The sequence below is a fragment of the Camarhynchus parvulus genome, chromosome Z (assembly GCF_901933205.1).
Source record: "Camarhynchus parvulus chromosome Z, STF_HiC, whole genome shotgun sequence".
Lineage (NCBI taxonomy): Eukaryota > Metazoa > Chordata > Aves > Passeriformes > Thraupidae > Camarhynchus > Camarhynchus parvulus.
This window is the reverse complement of record NC_044601.1, coordinates 59,908,239-59,926,247: the sequence shown is the minus strand read 5'-3', so window position 1 is coordinate 59,926,247 and position 18,009 is coordinate 59,908,239. Positions and strand designations below refer to the sequence as shown.

The window sequence follows — 18,009 nt, the reverse complement described above, 5'->3', positions numbered from 1 at the left end:
CTTTTCAATACTTTATTAATAGGTGTTTGTAATTGGAATTATAAAGGCTGATCAACCACTACCTCATTCAGCCTGTATCAATTTTATCTGGAAGCTAGTACTGGGATTATAGTGCGCTTCCTATTTTTTATAGTTTGCTTGCACTTTTTACAAAAAGCTTGTAATCACGTGGTAGCAAAAGCATGAGTCTAGAGTTAGTAAGAATGAGAAAAAGATTCAACTGGTACTGGCTGTCGGAAGAATTGTCATTGCTCACAACACAACTACATGACCCATTGCTGCAAACAGTGATCAGCAAATAGGAGCAAGCTATGTTAGTTTTGTGTGAATCATGACCGTCATTTAATGTTAGCAATAGCATTCAATTAATTATATTCATTATACATTTATAACATTACATTCATCATAAACTGAAACATTACATTCATCATAAATTCAACACGTAACACAGAAGACACAACATGAAGCCACTCTGTGCTCTGACAGCTTGCCTGGCCCATCGTAGTCTGGAAAGGCTGCTAAAAATCGCCTCTTACAAAGCTGAGGGCAGAGGGCCCTTTCTTCACCTCCCTTCCATCTCGATGTGTCCCAGGAGCAGAACTCGTCTAGGTGAACTCAGCCCTGTCGAGCCCTCCTCAGCAGGGCGCTCGGGACGCGTCACCCTGTGAACATGCTACAGAAAAAAAACAGCACTCTCAGTACGTTTTCAAGGTTATTTGCTTGGACAACTTTTAAAGTGTAGGTGTTTAAAAGAGGCGCTGAGACAGCTTTAACTTTCCATCGGCGGTGCTCCAGCCCCCGGACAGGTGCCCTGATGCTCCCCAGCTGCAGAGTCCCGCAGTAAGAGAAGGAAAACTGGGGCACCAGCGGCAGAAGGGGGATCCGGTGGCAGAACGGGAACCATCAGGAGGGGCTGCCGGGCGGGGCCGTGGTTTCGCTATGCAAAGCCACCGCAGCCGCACCCCGCCTCACGCCACTGCCCGGGCGGCTCCGAGCAGCATCGAGGAACCGCTGCAGAGCGTGAAAAAAACCTGCTATTTATGAATTACTGTAGGGTTTTTTTTCTACCTTGAGAAGACTGAGGGGATACTTCAGAGAACGACAGAATCAATTTGGAAACCGAGTCCAACTTGTGACTCAATATCACCATGTCAACCAGTCCATGGCACCAAGTGCCATTTCCAGTCTTTCCTTAAACATCTCCAGGGACAATGACTCCACCACCCCTCTGGGCAGCCCATTCCAATGTCTAAACGTTTATGTGAAGAAATTCTTCCTAATGTCCATAGCAGTCTATAGCTCCTTCACGAGGGAAGTGGAGGGGCAGGTACCGATCTCTTCACCCTCATGGCCAGCGACAGGATTCGATGGCAAGTCAGGGGAGGTTTAGGATGGATACCAGGAGGTTTTTCACTCAGAAGATGGTAGGCCATTAAAACAGTCTCCCCAGAGAGTTGGTCACAGCACCAAGAAGTGTTCGGACAACTCTCTCAGCCACAGGGTGTGACTCTTGGGATGGCCTGTGCAGGGCCAGGAGCTAGAGTCGATATCTTCTGTGATTCTCTGCCAAATCGGGACTTCCTGTGATCCTGTAAAATCTCCCTTCCACCACTACGATCCCTTTCCCGCCCCTCAGGGGAGGCGGGAACGAGCGACGACGGGGACAAAGGGCCGCGTCCCCTTTAAAGCCGCCCCCCGCCGCCCCACGTGAGCGACCCGGGGCGGGCGTTGCGAGCCGCGTCAGTTCCGCTTGTGTCGCGCTGCGGAGGAGCCACGCGCGGAGCAGGACGTGAGTGCTGGGTCCCGTCGCGCGCCCCCGCCATGCCGCCATTTTCTCCCGCGCGCCCCTTCCCACGACCCCTGCCGCCACCGCCGCGGCACCTCCCGGCCCAATCGGGGCAGTCGCGGACGGGTGGCGCCGAGGCGAGGCTTCGCCTTGTTCCTCGAGTGCCCGCGGTGCCCAGCGGGAGGGATACCCCGCTGTGGAGCGGGAGGAGCGAGCCGCCGCTGCCGAGGGGGAGCTGCCATGTTGGGGGGCACAGAGTCTGATAGAGGGATAAGATGGCGCCCGGCCGCGCTACCCCGGGGGCCGGGGGTAGACCCGGCCCGCTGGCGACCCCGTGCCCGCTAGTTTGCGTGCTGTCCTTTTCGTCCGCTGAGCCGCGGGTAATCCGCAGTCCCTTCGCTGCCGCCCTGCCCCGGGAAGAATTGGGCGTTCTCGCCCGCCACCCCCTCGCCCCCCATCCTTGTTCGGGTCTCGACTCTTCGGGGGGCGACACGAGCCGTGGAAAAGAGGAATAGGGGAGGAAAATGGCGACTGGGATCCGCCTACCTGGAGTTCCCGACTCGTCTTCCTTTCCTTACCTTCCCCTGGTCTCCTTTGGCTTGGCTCATCCCGTCCCCCTCGCCGGCGCTGCGGTGTCTCCTCACGCTCGGCCTCTCCCGGGGGGCACCCACCACCCCACATCCCTTTTTCCTCCACTTTCCGCCCACACCTTCCTCCATATTGTCCCTTTCTCCGTCCCATGCGGACCCTGGGGTCGTCCCACGAAACATCGTTTGGCTTGCCGACTCAGTTTGCTTATTTTCATATTGTCCCATTCCAGCGCTTCTCTGCCTCCATCCTAGAGCGTGGCTTGTGTGTGCTTCTCACACCCTGTATCCTGTGCAGTGCTGCAGCTTCCGTCCTTGTGCTACAAGCTATTACCACAGGTCTTGCCCTACTTTAGGACTACGTTGATCCATTAGCATTATTTGGACTCTGGTTTGGTTGTTTTGTTTTGTTGGTTTTTTGGGTTTTTTTTCTTTTCATTTGCATATGTGGTTTTTTTTTCACTGCCCATTTAAGACCGCTGTTACTCCTTTTTTTCTTTCCTGAGATACTCTGTAATGCTATCTTGGCTTTTCCTAGCTGATATTTGTGTTGTACAGTTTCAGGGATGCTTAATTTTACTCTAAAAGACTGAATGAGCGGTATATTTGTTACAAAGTTTCTAGCAGCAGGCACGATGTGTAACCGCTATACCTAACCACATGTTTGCATACTAGGGTGACGTGCAAGGACACCTGGCAGCACGCATTCAAGGAATGCTGAATGTCTGCTTGTCTGGCAAATTAATAGTGTCCAGTGACTGATGTGTTGAAGTTGCAGTGAAAATATTAATTGTAGCTCTCTGCAGCTGAGGTGTATTTCAGACTGTTAGATTATAGGTGGGAGCTCAAGCGTCACGTGCATGACAATTGTGCAGCATGTTGCTTGCAAATCCAACTGGGTGAAATGCCCGTGCCAGAGTATACATACTGCTGAAGTGTTAATAATTCATGTTTGTGGATGTAATAGAAAGGATTCAGCTGGAGGGCACTATTGTATTGTGGGTTTTGCCGTGTGCAGGGATATATGAAAATGATGAAAAATCATTCTGCTGTAGACAGTTCAGAAGCCAAACCACTGCATTTAATGTGCTTTAAATGTGTTTTAATGCAGTTGCAGCAAAAAGAGGAAAAGATATAAGAGGGAAGAGTGCTTGATATGGCATCTGCAGTGCATATTAAAGCTCAAACAAAAAGGCAGGAAAATCTTTAGGTGGGCTTGAAGAAGATGAGCCAGTACAAACAGGTTTGAAGATTGCTTTCCAGCCAAAATGGAATGTCATTCCTTATATAGTGTTTTCATGTTATTTTTCTTTTCCCAGAATGCCTAAATCAAAGGAACTTGTATCTTCAAGCTCATCTGCCAGTGATTCAGATAGTGAAGTTGACAAAAAGGTGAACAATACATACAATTCATTACTGTATTAACTCTTGTTTCATGCTGGGGTTAAGTAATTAAGTGAGCATTATGCCACAACATGCATGTCATTCCATATCATTTATCAGACACTTTAAGAAACTTTCTCTCCCACCCACTCATCTCAACAACTGCAACAACAAAAAACCAAAGAATCCACCTTCCAAGTATGGGTGGATTGCATAATTTTTCCCAGAAGAAAAGTTTTTTTCTTTAGTATCAGTTTGTTTTCTTCATGCCATTCGATATGATAATTGCAAATTGCCTGTGATTCTTTGCTGCTTTGTGACAAGCTTCTGAACGCTTCTGTATTAGCTGCTTTGGTGGGAAGAATTTGAACTTGAGAACGTGCCTGCAGCCACCCTCTGCCATTTTAATGTATGGATTACTTCTCCATAATAAAAATACACACTTGCTTTGTGCTCCTTGTGTCACTTGCTTACTTCTTTGCATGGGTTTTTTTTCTCTTCATTTTTTTTCATTTGCTCTCTTTCATTTTTTTTCTCTTCATTTTTTTTTATTTGCTGTTACACCACCTGCTAGTTTCTCACTCAGAAGCTGAGCCAACCTGAGTTCTTTGAGTGGATAAATTTTAAGATGATTGTTTTAAATGTATAAATCAAATGTTTCCCTTTAATTTAAATAGTTGTTTAAGTTAGAAGTTTGGGTAGATGTACCAGTCATTTTGAACAAAAGCAAAATGATTGTAGAAATCAGAGTGATTTAGAAAAAAATAGTTAATTTATCTTTTTTAAGAAATGCTAGGTGGTAGCACAGACACCAGGTCTTTTAATGTAGTACAGTGCATCGAGAGATCTGGTCTCCTATTTTTACATGAGTAGAAATAGTAACTTTGTAGCTTCTCTGTGTAATCTGATTTACAGGTGATATGGTCTGAATGCTTTAAAAAGTCACATAATTTATGCTGTGGGCAACGATTAGATGCTTAGTAAAAAAAAATGGTCTCTGGTAGAGGTGGTTTCCAGATTTTTTATTATCTTACTAATTATCTTAATAAATAATTTTTCTAGATTATTTATTATCTTACCTATGTGTTCTTTTTGGTTTTTGGTTTTTTTTTTTTTTGGAGGTGTTGCAAGCTAAACTGTTCTGTACTTTTTGTTCCATTTATGGGGGAAGAGGGTGCCATTTCCATCAGACTTAATTTTTTTATTAAAACTACTGAACTGACAGTGTAACTATGCAAAAAGGGAAGGATTTTTCAAATGTATTTTGATGTGATTAAATTCTCTTCAAAGCCAAAGTATTACTTCACTGAGAACAGAATCAGGCTCATTTTGAAGTTTTTAAATTTCAACCTAAATGTACAGTATTGAACTCCTGCCTTCACAGCAAGGTGATGAAGTGCATTGCTTGGTAGTCGGTTGTGATATACAGTGTAAACTTATCTGTAGCATACAGAGTGATTGTGGCTCATGTTTTTCTTTTTTTGTTTTGCTCCAAGGCTAAGCGGAAAAAGCCAGTAACTCCAGAAAAGACTGTAAAGAAACAAAAGACTGGTGAAAGTTCAAAAGGTGCAGCTTCTTCTAAGCAAAGCAGTAACAGAGATGAGAATATGTTTCAGGTAAAATTGATGACTCATAGAGCCTGGTTAAGGTAATATGTTACATCATATGCTGTATAAATTTTACGAGGTGATCTGAGCTTTCTGACTGTGTAGTGCTTGGCCTCCTGGAATCCTTGGCCGAAGGGGGTTATGAGGCTGGCATTCAGATGAGATGCTCGGAAAAGCCTGGTCGGGTTTCAACAAGAGTAAAAGAATCGGAGTTGTATCAATTGATCTAATTCTCATGACTTTGCTCCTCGTATCTGTGGGTAGTCATTTTGTCAGTAAATACAGCACTTGCTATCAGTATACTTGAAATATTAGATCAGGTTTTTCTCTACATGGAAATGTTTTTTTAGTTAGGGCTCTTGAAAAATATGTTATTGGAAACCAAAATGTGGACTCCATTCCTATTTAACTAGGTCAAGGGCAGCTTGGCCTTCTGTGTTATTACAGCATCTCGGTATAAGTTTTGTTTGTTCCATCATGTTATGATGTAGGATCTTATCACTGAACATCCATAAAGATAGTAACTTGTGGTATTGCCTTGTTTTTAAGTTTGGATGAATGTCTGTTTTTCAGTAGAAAGATGCATTTGTGCATTCAGGGTATTGCAGTTCCCAGAGCTAGCCAAGGCAGCAGCAGTGTGTGCTGAGGGTTGATACACAGCTCAGAATTAGCTGTTTTGGGGATGTGGATCAAGATCTATTAAAGGTCTCTGACTAGCAGGCTGGAAAGGAGCTTAAATTCTTGAGGCTTTGAGTCTCAGGTTTGTAAAAGGGTATGGGAAAGGTGCCTAGTGAGATGACCCAAGCACAGAGTAATGTAAATGAAATGGTTCTGGGCTATAACTGTGTGAAGTAGTAAAGTAGTAGGGAAAGAAAAGTGTTCTGGAGAGAAGACCTGCTTAACTGATACTGCCATACAGAGCAGTTATTTCTAATGTCCAAGTTCTTACTTTTTCACTTATGTTTAGAAGGGAGAACTTCACTTGAAGGCTGTGTCTGGACTTCTGAAGGAAGTGTATCATATTTTTAGTTCTTCTTGGACATGCTTTGAACCCTGTAGGAAAAATGAAGTAATGAGTTCTACAACTTAGGAAGTGAACTGCAGGTGGAACTCTAAAGATCTAAAGAACTGTGTATAAACTTAAGGCTATGTTTGCAGTAAGTATAGAAATTCTAGTTGCTATGGTTGTAGTAAGTCCAGAAATTCCAGCCTTGGAGAAAACGTCAAAATTTTTAGTGCCCCTGATGCAAAAATGCACTCAGATCCTTTCAAATAAAAGCGAAAGTATGCATGCTCTGGTTTCTTGAAACCTCTTCGACCTAAGATAATAAAAAGTTACTAAAAACAGACAGTAGAGGACTCACATTACTCTGATAAGAACAAGGTTCTTCTGGTGTCGAGTAGAATACAGATCTTTAAATATCACCTTGACCTAAAATACCAGCGTTACCCAGTCTGTGCCTGCCTTTGAATTAATCAACAATAAAATATTTTTAGATTACTCATTGTGTTATGGTGAAGCATTGTCAGTTTTTGTAGTCTACATAAACTTCTGTGCAGTAACTAACATGCAGATGTTAAACTATAGAAATAAAACTACAGTGGGTCTGAGGATACTCCCCCTTCTTCCCCCCCCTACCCAGGAGGGCATGCTCGTTAATTTTTTAGATCTAGTTTTGTTTGTTCTAGGCATCTTAATGATACTAGAAACCTTTCTGGAGAGCTTCTTTCTCAAGCCAGTAAAATGTTCTCTCATGTGGAAGTGACTGCAGTATAGCTTTACAAGAGTGGCTTTAGCTGATGGAAATTTGACTGTAAAGCATTCATAGGATAGTCACAAGTTCTGTGGTGTCCATATTGTGTGTGGGAGTGGCTGCAAATGATGTGAAACCAGGAGTCTTCTTGTTCTACACCCTCAGGCTGTGTTCTTGAAGCATACAGATTCCCTTAATATAGAGCTCATTGTGACTTCTGTAGTCAGAAGATTCATAGTTATCATAAATATGTACATTTTGTATTTTTGTTTGAAATTGTTCGTGTAATTTTTTTTTTGCAACTACTTACAAAGTATGGTTTTAATGTAAGGAGAAGAGAATTTGTTCAGTGTAAGAGACGAGGAGTATTCTATGTATTTGCATGTCTTGGCCTTACAAGGTTTTATAGGGAACTTGGTATACTCTGCAACTTGATGAAGGATTTGTGTGCTGTTAGGATGCAGAAATTTATGCTACTCCCATGTGTGATGTATTACTGGAGATCCTAAGGACAGGCATTATTTGTGTTAACATGGAAAGGTTTAGCCTTGCTGCATTAGATTCCTGTCTGTGGCTTCAAGCCAACCTGAGCTCTGCACCATGTGCTTTGGTTAGTTTGACTAATCCCATCATCTGCCTATGCCTGATTTGGATAAGGTTTGTCAGGATTCATTAATGGCTACCCAGAGCAGAACCACATGGCATGATCATGCATTTAACTTCTGAAATTGTTATTTCAGAAGTTGTCTCTGTGTTGTCTGTCCACTTCCCAACCCCTTTTTTTTTGTTTTTCTGAGTTTTCACCACATTTGGGCTTTGACTTTTGAGGCGTAAGTTCTTTGATTTTCCAGTATAATCTCCCAGTGTCCTTATCATAGACTCCTGAAAGAAGGTAACATAGAAATTTATGATGCTCTGAAACTGTTACTGGTTTAGCACACTAATTACAAAACTTAGGTGGTCACTGATGCATTTCACAATTTGCTTTGCTGCAGATGTCACTGTTCACAGGACTCCTGTGCTCCTTACATGTGGTTATTGGCTAGGGGAGAGGATTTTTTGCTGTTCATGGTTGCACTGTGGGTGTACAGCTTAATCCAGAGAAACTGGAAATAAGAAAAAGGATGAAGAAGGTGCTTGCTGAAACTCACAGAAGTCTGTTGCATATTTCCATTCCTCTGAAAGGAAAAGAGATACATTTCAGTGCTTTTTATTCTAAGAAACAGAAAGCAGGAAATAATGGTTTTAATGTTTACTGATTTATTTAAGTCAGTAGAGTAATATAATCTGAGGATCTGTGCTATTTAATAAAAAGTATATGAACTTCTCTGTGAAGCTTGAACTGCACTAAGTACTCAGCTATGAATCATGATAACTGTCTTGATTTAACTACAGACAGCAGCCAAGCCCCAGGCAGCCACTCGCTCACACCCCCACCAGAGAGAATTGGAAGGGTACAAGCTGGAAAACTCAAGGACTGAGATAAAGAGAGTTTGATAGAGAAAGCAGAAGCCACACATGCAAGCAAAACAAAACAAGGAGTTAATTCATCACTTCCCATGGGCAGGCAGCAGTTCAGCCTTCTCCAGGAGAGCAGTGTCCACCACATCTAAGTGTCACTTGGGGAGACAAATGTCATCATGCCCAACATGCCCCCTTCCCTCTTCTTCCCTCCACTTTATATGCTGGGGGTGATGTCACAAGGTCTGGAATATGCCTTTGGTCAGTTGGGGTCACCTTTCCCGGCTGTGTCTGCTCCCACTCTCCCAAGCACCCCCAGCTTCCCCGCCAGCGTGGCAGTCTGAGAAGCAGAAAAGGCTTTGGCTCTGTGTAAACTCTGCTCAGCAGTAACTAAAACATCTCTGTGTTATCATCACCGTGCTCAGCACAAAGCCAAAACTCAGCCACGTATCAGCCAGTGTGAAGAAAACTAATTCTTCTCAGTACAGCAACTCTTAGAATGCTGCTCTGGTTATAGAGACAGAAAAATACCTTCAGTCACTGGAATTACTGTTAACATTATCAGTAGGTGCATGAAGAAAGAAATATTCAGAAATTAACCTGTATCAGAATTACAGGTAGCTAAGTATCAAGGAACATCAATTTACTTACTTAACGAGTTAAGTCTAAATTTTGTTTAAATGTAGATGTTTGTTTGAACTGTACTTTAGAAGCCTGCTTAATTTTGGTAGTGGCAGCTTTTGAATAGAGTTCAACTCAATATCTGAAATTTAATGGAAACCTTAATCTGAAATCTAGATGTGATGTGAAATCTAACTTAATTTCAGCATTTACATAGAGAAATGCTTTTATCTAAGATAGATTCTAAATCCTTCTACGATACCTGAAGCTGTAATCTGCTATACTGAATTAGATTTTATTTCTTATGACAAATCTGGCAAGGCACTAATATTCTTCAATAGCCATGGAAAAAAAGGGTGCTGCAGAGTGCTACTGGTTGAAGCTGTTCCTGAGGTGACCTTAAAAGTTACTGGAGCATTAAAGGGTAAAACTAAGAAATGTTGTCCATGTAGGCTGTTTAGGGTATTCTTTGCCAGGAATGCAGATGGACTTGGGCATGGTACCAGGTTTGGTCTGAAAGAGCTAAGCTGCCATAACATTATAGTTTTATTTTTTAATTTTATATCTGTATTGTAACTTTATACATGAAAAATACTGTCTTATGAACACTAATGTATTAATTTTAATGGATGCTTTGAAGTAGGAAAAGTGCTTCAGACTTACATTATCTTAATTGTTCTAAAATCAATTTTAGATGTTATATAGCATCTGCAGAAAAAGAAAAATTCATGTAAGCAAATATAAAGTATTCAGGTTTGTATCTATTTTGTGAAATGAGAGGATATGACTTAAACATCTCTGAATTATTGTAGTTGATTGGAGAGTTCTTCAGTCTTATGGGTCAAACTTAATTCTAGTGGTTTTGGACCAGAAGTGTAGGGCCCATCCTTAAATGGTATCAAAATGCAACATGGAGAGATAAAGGAAACTGAAATTGAAAGTTAGTGTTTTACCAGGAAGGAGTGCTTTATTTTAAAATTGTGTACTTTAGAATCTGTTCTTTTGTTATATAAAATGTATCCAGAAGATACATGCTGATTTCAAAGGATTTCTTAGAATTGCAAGAAGTTTTATTTGATTATGTTTTAATTACGTATTTTCTGGTTCTCAGATTCATGTTGTACTTGGAATTTATCTGAATAGATAGATTTTTATCATGTTTGGGAAGATAATAAGCCCAAATTCAGAGTGTGGTGCGTAGTTGGTAGTATGATTCTTCCCCAACTTCTCCCCGCTCCCTGCCCCCCCCAAAAAAAAAAAGAGGTACTCATGTAATTCAGTTGTGACACTGATTTGAAAATTTTGGAGTTCCAAAATTTTGTACTGTGTGCTACATACTGGTAAACTTAAAAGATTTGACTGTTCTTTTGAAGAGCTGGTGGTACAGTGAGGTGCCCATGAGGACTTGGGAGTGGGTGTGGGACAGTTGGTAGCTAATTTTCATTTCCATCTGTATTTACTGTGTTAAAAAAAAAAGTAGGGGGGAGGGTATCACATGTGAACATCTTAATTTTCTTTCTGTACTTGTGGAATGGACTAAAATTTAGATTTGGGAGTAGCACTCCCTTTTTCCTTCTTTGTTTAGAACTTTTGCAAAGAAAGGAAATAATTTTTTTCAGAAAACAAGAAATTCACGACTTGCTAGAAGCAAGTATGTAAAGCATACATGTATTTTTATTCTAGGAGAGCTTCAACTTTTGCATTGAGCATTGCCTGCTCAACCAGTTTTAAGTCGTTACTTATTAGCCTACTGACTACTCTGAATTAAGCTTTTAATCTAGTTGTTTCTGTGGTGTCTAAAATAAGCTGCAGTGTGACATGTCAGAGTCTAATGCTGCTGGGGAAAGTGAATGCTCTAATATGTAAAATACCTAATAGACCCTTATATGTTTTGACAGATTGGCAAAATGAGATATGTCAGTGTTCGGGATTTTAAAGGGAAAGTCTTAATTGATATTAGAGAATACTGGATGGATCAAGAAGGTGAAATGAAGCCTGGCAGAAAAGGTATTGTTCTGCTTCATGTTACTTTGTATTAAAACATGGTCTGCACTTTGCAGTAGAACTTCCTATATAATAGTTTTCTCCTTTGTTGCTGCATTATACTTATTGAGTTATTATTTTCACTTTCTTATGATTTGTGTTTTTACAAAGGGCTAGTTTTATCTGTAGGTTATGGGTAAAATCTTAAGTGAGTCTGTTTTCCTAAAGAGGTCCTCCATGATTTATGGAAAGCAAGATGTCAAATACAAGCAAATTTGGTAGGGGAGTTATAAACATATTTATACCATTGCCATATTTATTCTTCCCCCACCCCCAGTGATTAACTTAATGAACTGAATTTCCTCTTATGGTTGGATTTCTTTTTTCAGAATTAGCTGAAAATCTTTAATAATTTTAATAATTTTTATAAGATTTTGAATTTTATTAAACCAACCACGTCCTTCAGTTTCTACTAAATTTTAGTTTAAAACAACCTAAACATTTAATGTGACTAATTATGAAAAAATTGTTAAAAAATGTTTTAGTGGAAGGAGAAATATCTCAAGTGTCCCAAGTTTGTAATCTGTACCACAGCACAAGCCATTGTTCTTCTACTTGCCACTTGCGCAGTTGCTTTTCATGGCAAGGCTTCACTGTGTACCATTTTCAGAACTTCCACATCTCAAGATGGGGATTGTAGGACAGTTGGCAGTGGTGGTGCTCTGCTTCATGTTATATTGCTTCTCTTTGAAAAGCCTACTTTTTATCCATTTTCATATAGCATCAGTGAAAGGTAAGTATGAAATGTTCTGCCCTGGGGATTCATAGAACCACGGAATGGTTTGAGTTGGAAGGGACCTTGGAGATCATCTCGTTCAACCCCACTCCCTGCTGTGGGCAGGAATGCCTTCCACTAGACCAGGTTGCTCAGAGCCTCATCCAGCCTGGCCTTGAGCACTTCCAGGCATGGGTCATCCACATTTTCTGGGCAACCTGTGCCAGTGCATCATCACACTCAGAGTACAGAATTTCTCCCTAATACCCACTCTAAATCTACCCACTTCCATTCTACCCACCCCCATTCCTTCCTGTCCTGTCACTACATGCTGTAGCAAAAAGGCCTTCCCCAACCTTATGTACTGGCAGGCTGCTAAGTTTGAAGAAATCTAATGTACAATCACTGTAAGGTTGGTTACATTCTTCTGTTGTGTTCAGGAACAACTCAGTAAGCCGTAATTTAGAAAGTTTGAGAAGCATTTTCAACATTGCTTAAATAACCACTGAGAATAGGTTTGCATTAACAGCTATACTGGTGCTCTACAGGAAAATTGCTAGTTTTGGATTTCTTGCTAGTTAACAGAAAAGGTTACTTAAACTTCTAAGGACTTTATGTTCTGTGTTTCAAGGTAGAATTCAATAGTATGTGCACTTAGAATGGCAAACAACAGCAGGATTTGATGGGTGGGCCAAGTGACAAAAATGAGAGGATGTAGATAGAAGTGTTCATCAATGCAGCAGAAGAGTGTGAATTTTGTTATGATAAAAATAATCTGATACAATATGTGAATCTAATGTTTCCTTGATGCACTCATAAGCTGCTTATCTATCTGTCTATCCTGAAACCAGTATAAGCAGTCAAAATTTTGTAATAAAACAAAAATAAACCCAGCAGTTTAAATTACTGTCAGTGTCTCAAATAGCAGGTCTGAATTTTGTTTGGTTCATCTGGTCTGTGATTGAGGGACATCTTCAAGATGTTTAATCCCCTAATAATGGTTAGCACACCTGACCTGTTTTCAGTTGAAACCTGCCCTCCAAAGACTGGTGGAAGACTGCTTAGAGAAGCCCCATGTACCTACTTGCTGTTTTAAATTGTGGTGGTGCTCTGATAAGACAGTGATGGAAAAGAAAAGGCTATGTGCTCCAAAAATGGAATTCAAAGTTTCAGCTGTTTTCAGGTCCTGCTCTACCTTCAGGCAGAAAGCAATGAAGGAAGGCTATCACTGGGAGAGGAGACGAGAGTAGGAATAATTAGTTGGAAGAGCTTGACGGGAGAAAGTATGAGATGACTGGGAGCCTGCACTTTCCACAGAGTGGTTGTAGAAATTTTTGGGTAAGAATGAGTAGAGCAAAGCACAAATGAAACATGTGCCTGTACTCAAGTTTGAGGGGAAGATGAGATCAAATTTAGAACTGAATTTATGGTTTGTGGGGTACTGAATGATTATTGGTTGAATGTCACTAGAAGCTGTAGAGAACTTGAAGTAAAAAGTAACTTTGGTGTTGGTTTGTGAGTGCTAGGGAGTGATAGTCTCTCCAAAAGGCTCCTTACAGCACCTGCTATTTGTAGTACTTTAGGAAACAAAAAGGGGAAAATCCACCCCCCAGAATTACAGTACTGGAAAAGTGCACAGCAGACCTGTCTGCATAGGTACAGCTTTTAGGAGCCAACAGGAATAGAAATGATTTCCTACTTAACACCCAGGACATTTGTACTGCCTTCTGTCAAGGCCAGAGTTGTGTTTCACTTCTTGTGTTTAGCCTAGTACTTGTACAATTACGTTACACACATTTTCTTTGTAAACTTGTCCAGAAATTACCTGAAGTTCAGTTGAAGCTTTGGAAGTGGGTAGTTTCACTTTGTAACTAAGATGGTTGTTGAAGTAACTCAATATTATAACAGAGGCTTAGTGTGTGAAAACAGCCTTTATAATAATTGCACAAGATTCTGCACCACAATTTTCTTTTTGTCTTAAGTGTTTATTTTTAATACTTTTCAGGTATTTCTTTAAATCCAGAACAGTGGAACCAGCTGAAGGAACAGATTTCTGATATTGATGATGCAGTAAGAAAACTCTAAAGACAGAGCCATACAAAAACTTATATCATTTAGTTGTATTAAGCGGTCTTTATACATTGGCTTTAGTTTTCTAAAATATTGTTTTCCAAGCTATTGTATATTTGGATTGCAAAACAATTTGTAAGATGAATACTTTTTTTATGTGCATTAAAAGTGTATTCTGAGTGAGGCTATTTTGTGTATACTTTACTAAAATGAATTGTGTTGCTTTCACCTCATGGTGTAAAATAAACAAATTAAGTAATATGTAAAGCATACTTGTTTATATGGCCTTTTGATTCAAGGTGTTTGCTGATAAGGCCACCTAATAGCTTTAGCTGTTGTTTTAATTTCAGTTTAGTTTACAGTGAATATTCATTTGTTTTATGAGGGGATTTCTTGAAATGTCTCAAGTTCACTTTTTCTTTTATTCAATTTTCTTTGGTATTGCCCTGGAGCTTTCTGCTTTAAGACTGTTTGATACAAACAGTGAATACTTGGAAAAACACATTTTTGTAGATAATTTTCAATACTGTGTTTGCTAATTTACCCTATTTATTCAGATGTTAACAGTCTTGAATATATAGCTGTTTTTTTGCATTACTTGCATGAAGCATTATGCTAAACAATAACACTTGAACACAAAACACATGCTCTCTCTTCCCATTTTCCTATAGCTTGCTTGACCTAGAAAATACAAGTAGCCTTTTTTTTGGACTGTAGATGTGAAATGTTAACTTCTACAGTAATAGACATATACCTCAGAGCAAGACAGTATTTAAAGGCTCCAAATGTGGTTATTAGAACGCTCTTCCAGGTTTGCATTAAATTCATTCTGGAACGCATAATCAGTTATGGAAAAGGAGTGGTTTACCTGTCTGTAGGCTTTTTGTTCATTTGAAAGTATTGCATAAACAATGATGCTTAAATTAGACTGTAACACAGGTTAAACAATCAAACAGGGTTAAAACTGCTGTAGCCAAAATGTCTGTCTGTCATGTTTCTGCCTCATGCACGCTCTGCCCAGACCTGGCGGTGCTCCCTGTGTCTCACGTGTGCGCGGCTGGTTTATCCCTGCGTGGAAGGCGCTTAGCGTGCGCAGGGGGATTACCCAGTACACGGCACACCATGACCCAGCGAGCTTGGCTGGTCAGCCCCGCTGCCCTGGACAGAAAAGCCTCTGCCCCATGGAAGCTCTGTTACACAAGATGCTGCCTTTGGAGGAAGGGCTTCTGGGTGACGCCAAGTCACAAACAATGGAAGGGAGAATATGATGGAGAACTTGGAGATGTAAGGGGCGCACCAGGGTGGAAGTTAATGGTGCAAGATCAAAGTTTGCTGGCACAAAATAGCTACAGTGAAGAAATGGAAGCAGAATTTGGAGGAGTTCATTTTCTGACATAATTAAGCGAAGCAAGAAGATAAAACAACTTTATGAAAAAGAACATTTCAAAACTGGTGAATGTCCAACTTAATTAGTTTATGTGTAATTTTCCCATTTGATGATAACATTGTCTCTAAATTTTGTATAGACAAGATTTACTGTTTGTTTAGTTAAAGAACATTTTGATATATTTGTTTATATTGCAGACATGATTGTAAGTGCCATATGCTTGTCTGTTTATGTGCTGCAGAGTTCATAATTCAATGCAAATAGGCATTAAAGGCTGAGGAAGAGAGACTTCATCAAATTAAGTGCATGTTGCTTAGTTAAATATGTCACATATCTTCAACTGCTTTTTAACTTACCCACTGTTGATATATTACAAATAAAATTTAAATCTGTTTTTGTATAGCTCAAGAAACCTTAGGTTTTTAAGAACTGGTTGAGGGTGAATAAAAGGGTGAGGAGATGTTTGTGATAGCAGATGTGGTTTTGGGCACAGCATTCTTTTTTGAGTGACTCTTAACACCATATAGGGCTATGTGGACCAAATAGAATAAATATGAAATAGCTGCTAAAATTTCACAGGTGAGTGAAATAAATTGCTTCAGATCCCTATAGACAGGTTCTAGGTGTTTTTTATTGCAATATATATATAATGTGATTTTGTTCCTTTAAGTCTGAAATTTTACAACCAGATTTCATGCATTTTACCTCAGAACTTTGAAGTGGCTACTTAAAAGTGCATAGTTACATTAGAGGGAAGATTGTCCTCACTTAGATTACTGTGCTGATAGGTCAGTTGTGTTCAGGAAGGTGGGAAATTAAAACCATTCATCTGGGGAGATTGAGTGAAAAGGTTTAATATAGCAATTAGTTTTCATGTGGAAGTTGATGGTAGAGGTATTCAAAGAAATTAGTATTCGTTAACTACGAACTATGAGTTATTAGTAGATATCAAAAGAGACAAGTCAGTTTCACAAATGAACTCAAAATGGGATGACTTGGTCTGGCTTGTAATATGGTAATATGCAAGTAACCTCAATAAAAGTGTGACACATTCAGTATTATTTTGAAATAAATGCTAATGATTTGTCATGTAATAATCTGTAGCTTCTCTTAATTTGAGAAGAAAATTCAAATTTTTTTTGACTAAAGATTATTTTTTGCAGACAGTGTTAGCTAGGATTTGTGTTGAAGTGTCCATGGAAGAAAATTGTGCATGTATGACGAGGCTGTCTAATGCAAGATAAAAGCCCTGCTCCCTTCCCATTTAGGTGATGAAAGAGACATTTGATTCTTGGTGTTTATGCAGGGCATATTAGCAATATGTTTTATAAATAAGGCCTACTGTGGAGCTTAGGGGAGAAAACACATCACAGAACTGCCAAAGTACTGTATATGTGATAATCAAATTGTCATGTACCATGTTGCTCGTATGTATAGATGTTCATATTGAAAATAAACAAATGCAGTACTAATTTTGGTATTTCTTTTAAAGAAGATGGCCCTGGTTATGTATGTATGTGATCTGTTAGCAAAAAAAAAGTTGATGATTGTAATTCTGGTAACTCAAATGTCTTATTGTTAGCCATGTGGAATGTTTCATGTTTTGCTCTGGTGGTGTCCCAATGCAGAGAGGCCACTGGAAATAGAGCCCTTCAACTGTAATTACCTTAATGTTAAATAAAAAATGGTTAAATGGCATATGTGTAATAACATTTTGAACACTTGGAAATAAAAAGACTTCTGTTGACATAGTGTTATTTTTAATAGAATTTTAGCTGCACTATAATGTTATGGTACTTGCTGTTTGTTTCTTGCAGCTGTTGTAATTTGGGAATTTGGAAACTTCATTATCTTATATTTGGTCTGTGTTTGCGGGTAGAAAGCTGATTGTGTAGCCAGAGGGATAGAAATTTTTCACCAGGATGTGAAAAACAACTATCATGTAAATACAGAAGCAGCAGATACAAGCACATTTTCAAACATCAGCTAGGAGGAAAGTGCCTGGTAAGTTGTTACTGTTATGAGATTGGCTGATTATCTTTTTTGAGTGGAGTTTCTCTTTGACTGAATGTTGCCACAGATGAGGTACAAAAACCTTAGGCATTTGTTACCATTGCTCAGTTCTGTCTGCATAGGCTTCTTCGGGAAGGTTATTTATTTTTCACACACTTGAAGTGATTGATCTGTAGAGGGTGGATTAATTAGTGGACTATAGCCTTGAACCTATCAGACTTTTTTTCAAGTAATTTTGCATAGTTTAGCCAGAGAAACACAAGTAACTGTGGGTCAAAGGGGAGAAATGGTGTGAGGGGTTGAAGGAGGGTCATCATGTCCTCCCTAATGTTCATTCACTGCCCTCCCCTTACTGATGGGGCTCATCTCTGGAGCTCCAGTGACTGCATGGAAGAGCATTCCACTGTTTGTCCTCTGGTGAATCAAGGCTGCATGTCCCCTGCTCGCAGTTACATAGAAGTGTGAACACATCTCCGGGGAAACTGAAGTAGATGGTCCTTGGCTTAATGATGGTTTATCAGGGAAGCTTAATTCTGCTATCATGTGAGCAGAAGGACATGCTGCTGGTCATGGGGGTACTCT

At 40.0% G+C, this 18,009-nt stretch overlaps 1 protein-coding gene across 2 annotated transcripts; it reads left to right on the top strand.

Annotated features, from left to right (window-relative positions):
• Window positions 1-1,684: 1,684 nt before the first annotated feature.
• On the top strand, window positions 1,685-17,114 carry SUB1 (SUB1 regulator of transcription). 2 transcript variants are annotated; one of them, XM_030968458.1, is made up of 6 exons: window positions 1,700-1,789; window positions 2,607-2,712; window positions 3,693-3,765; window positions 5,253-5,372; window positions 11,098-11,206; window positions 13,963-17,114. In XM_030968458.1, exons 3-6 carry the CDS (start codon window positions 3,694-3,696, stop codon window positions 14,040-14,042), a joined length of 381 nt encoding a protein of 126 aa, XP_030824318.1. In that variant the 5' UTR covers window positions 1,700-1,789; window positions 2,607-2,712; window position 3,693; the 3' UTR covers window positions 14,043-17,114. The 2 variants fall into 2 exon arrangements, with proteins under 2 accessions (XP_030824319.1, XP_030824318.1); XM_030968459.1 differs by lacking the exon at window positions 2,607-2,712 and having other exon boundaries at window positions 1,685-1,789.
• The last annotated feature ends 895 nt before the right edge of the window (window positions 17,115-18,009 follow it).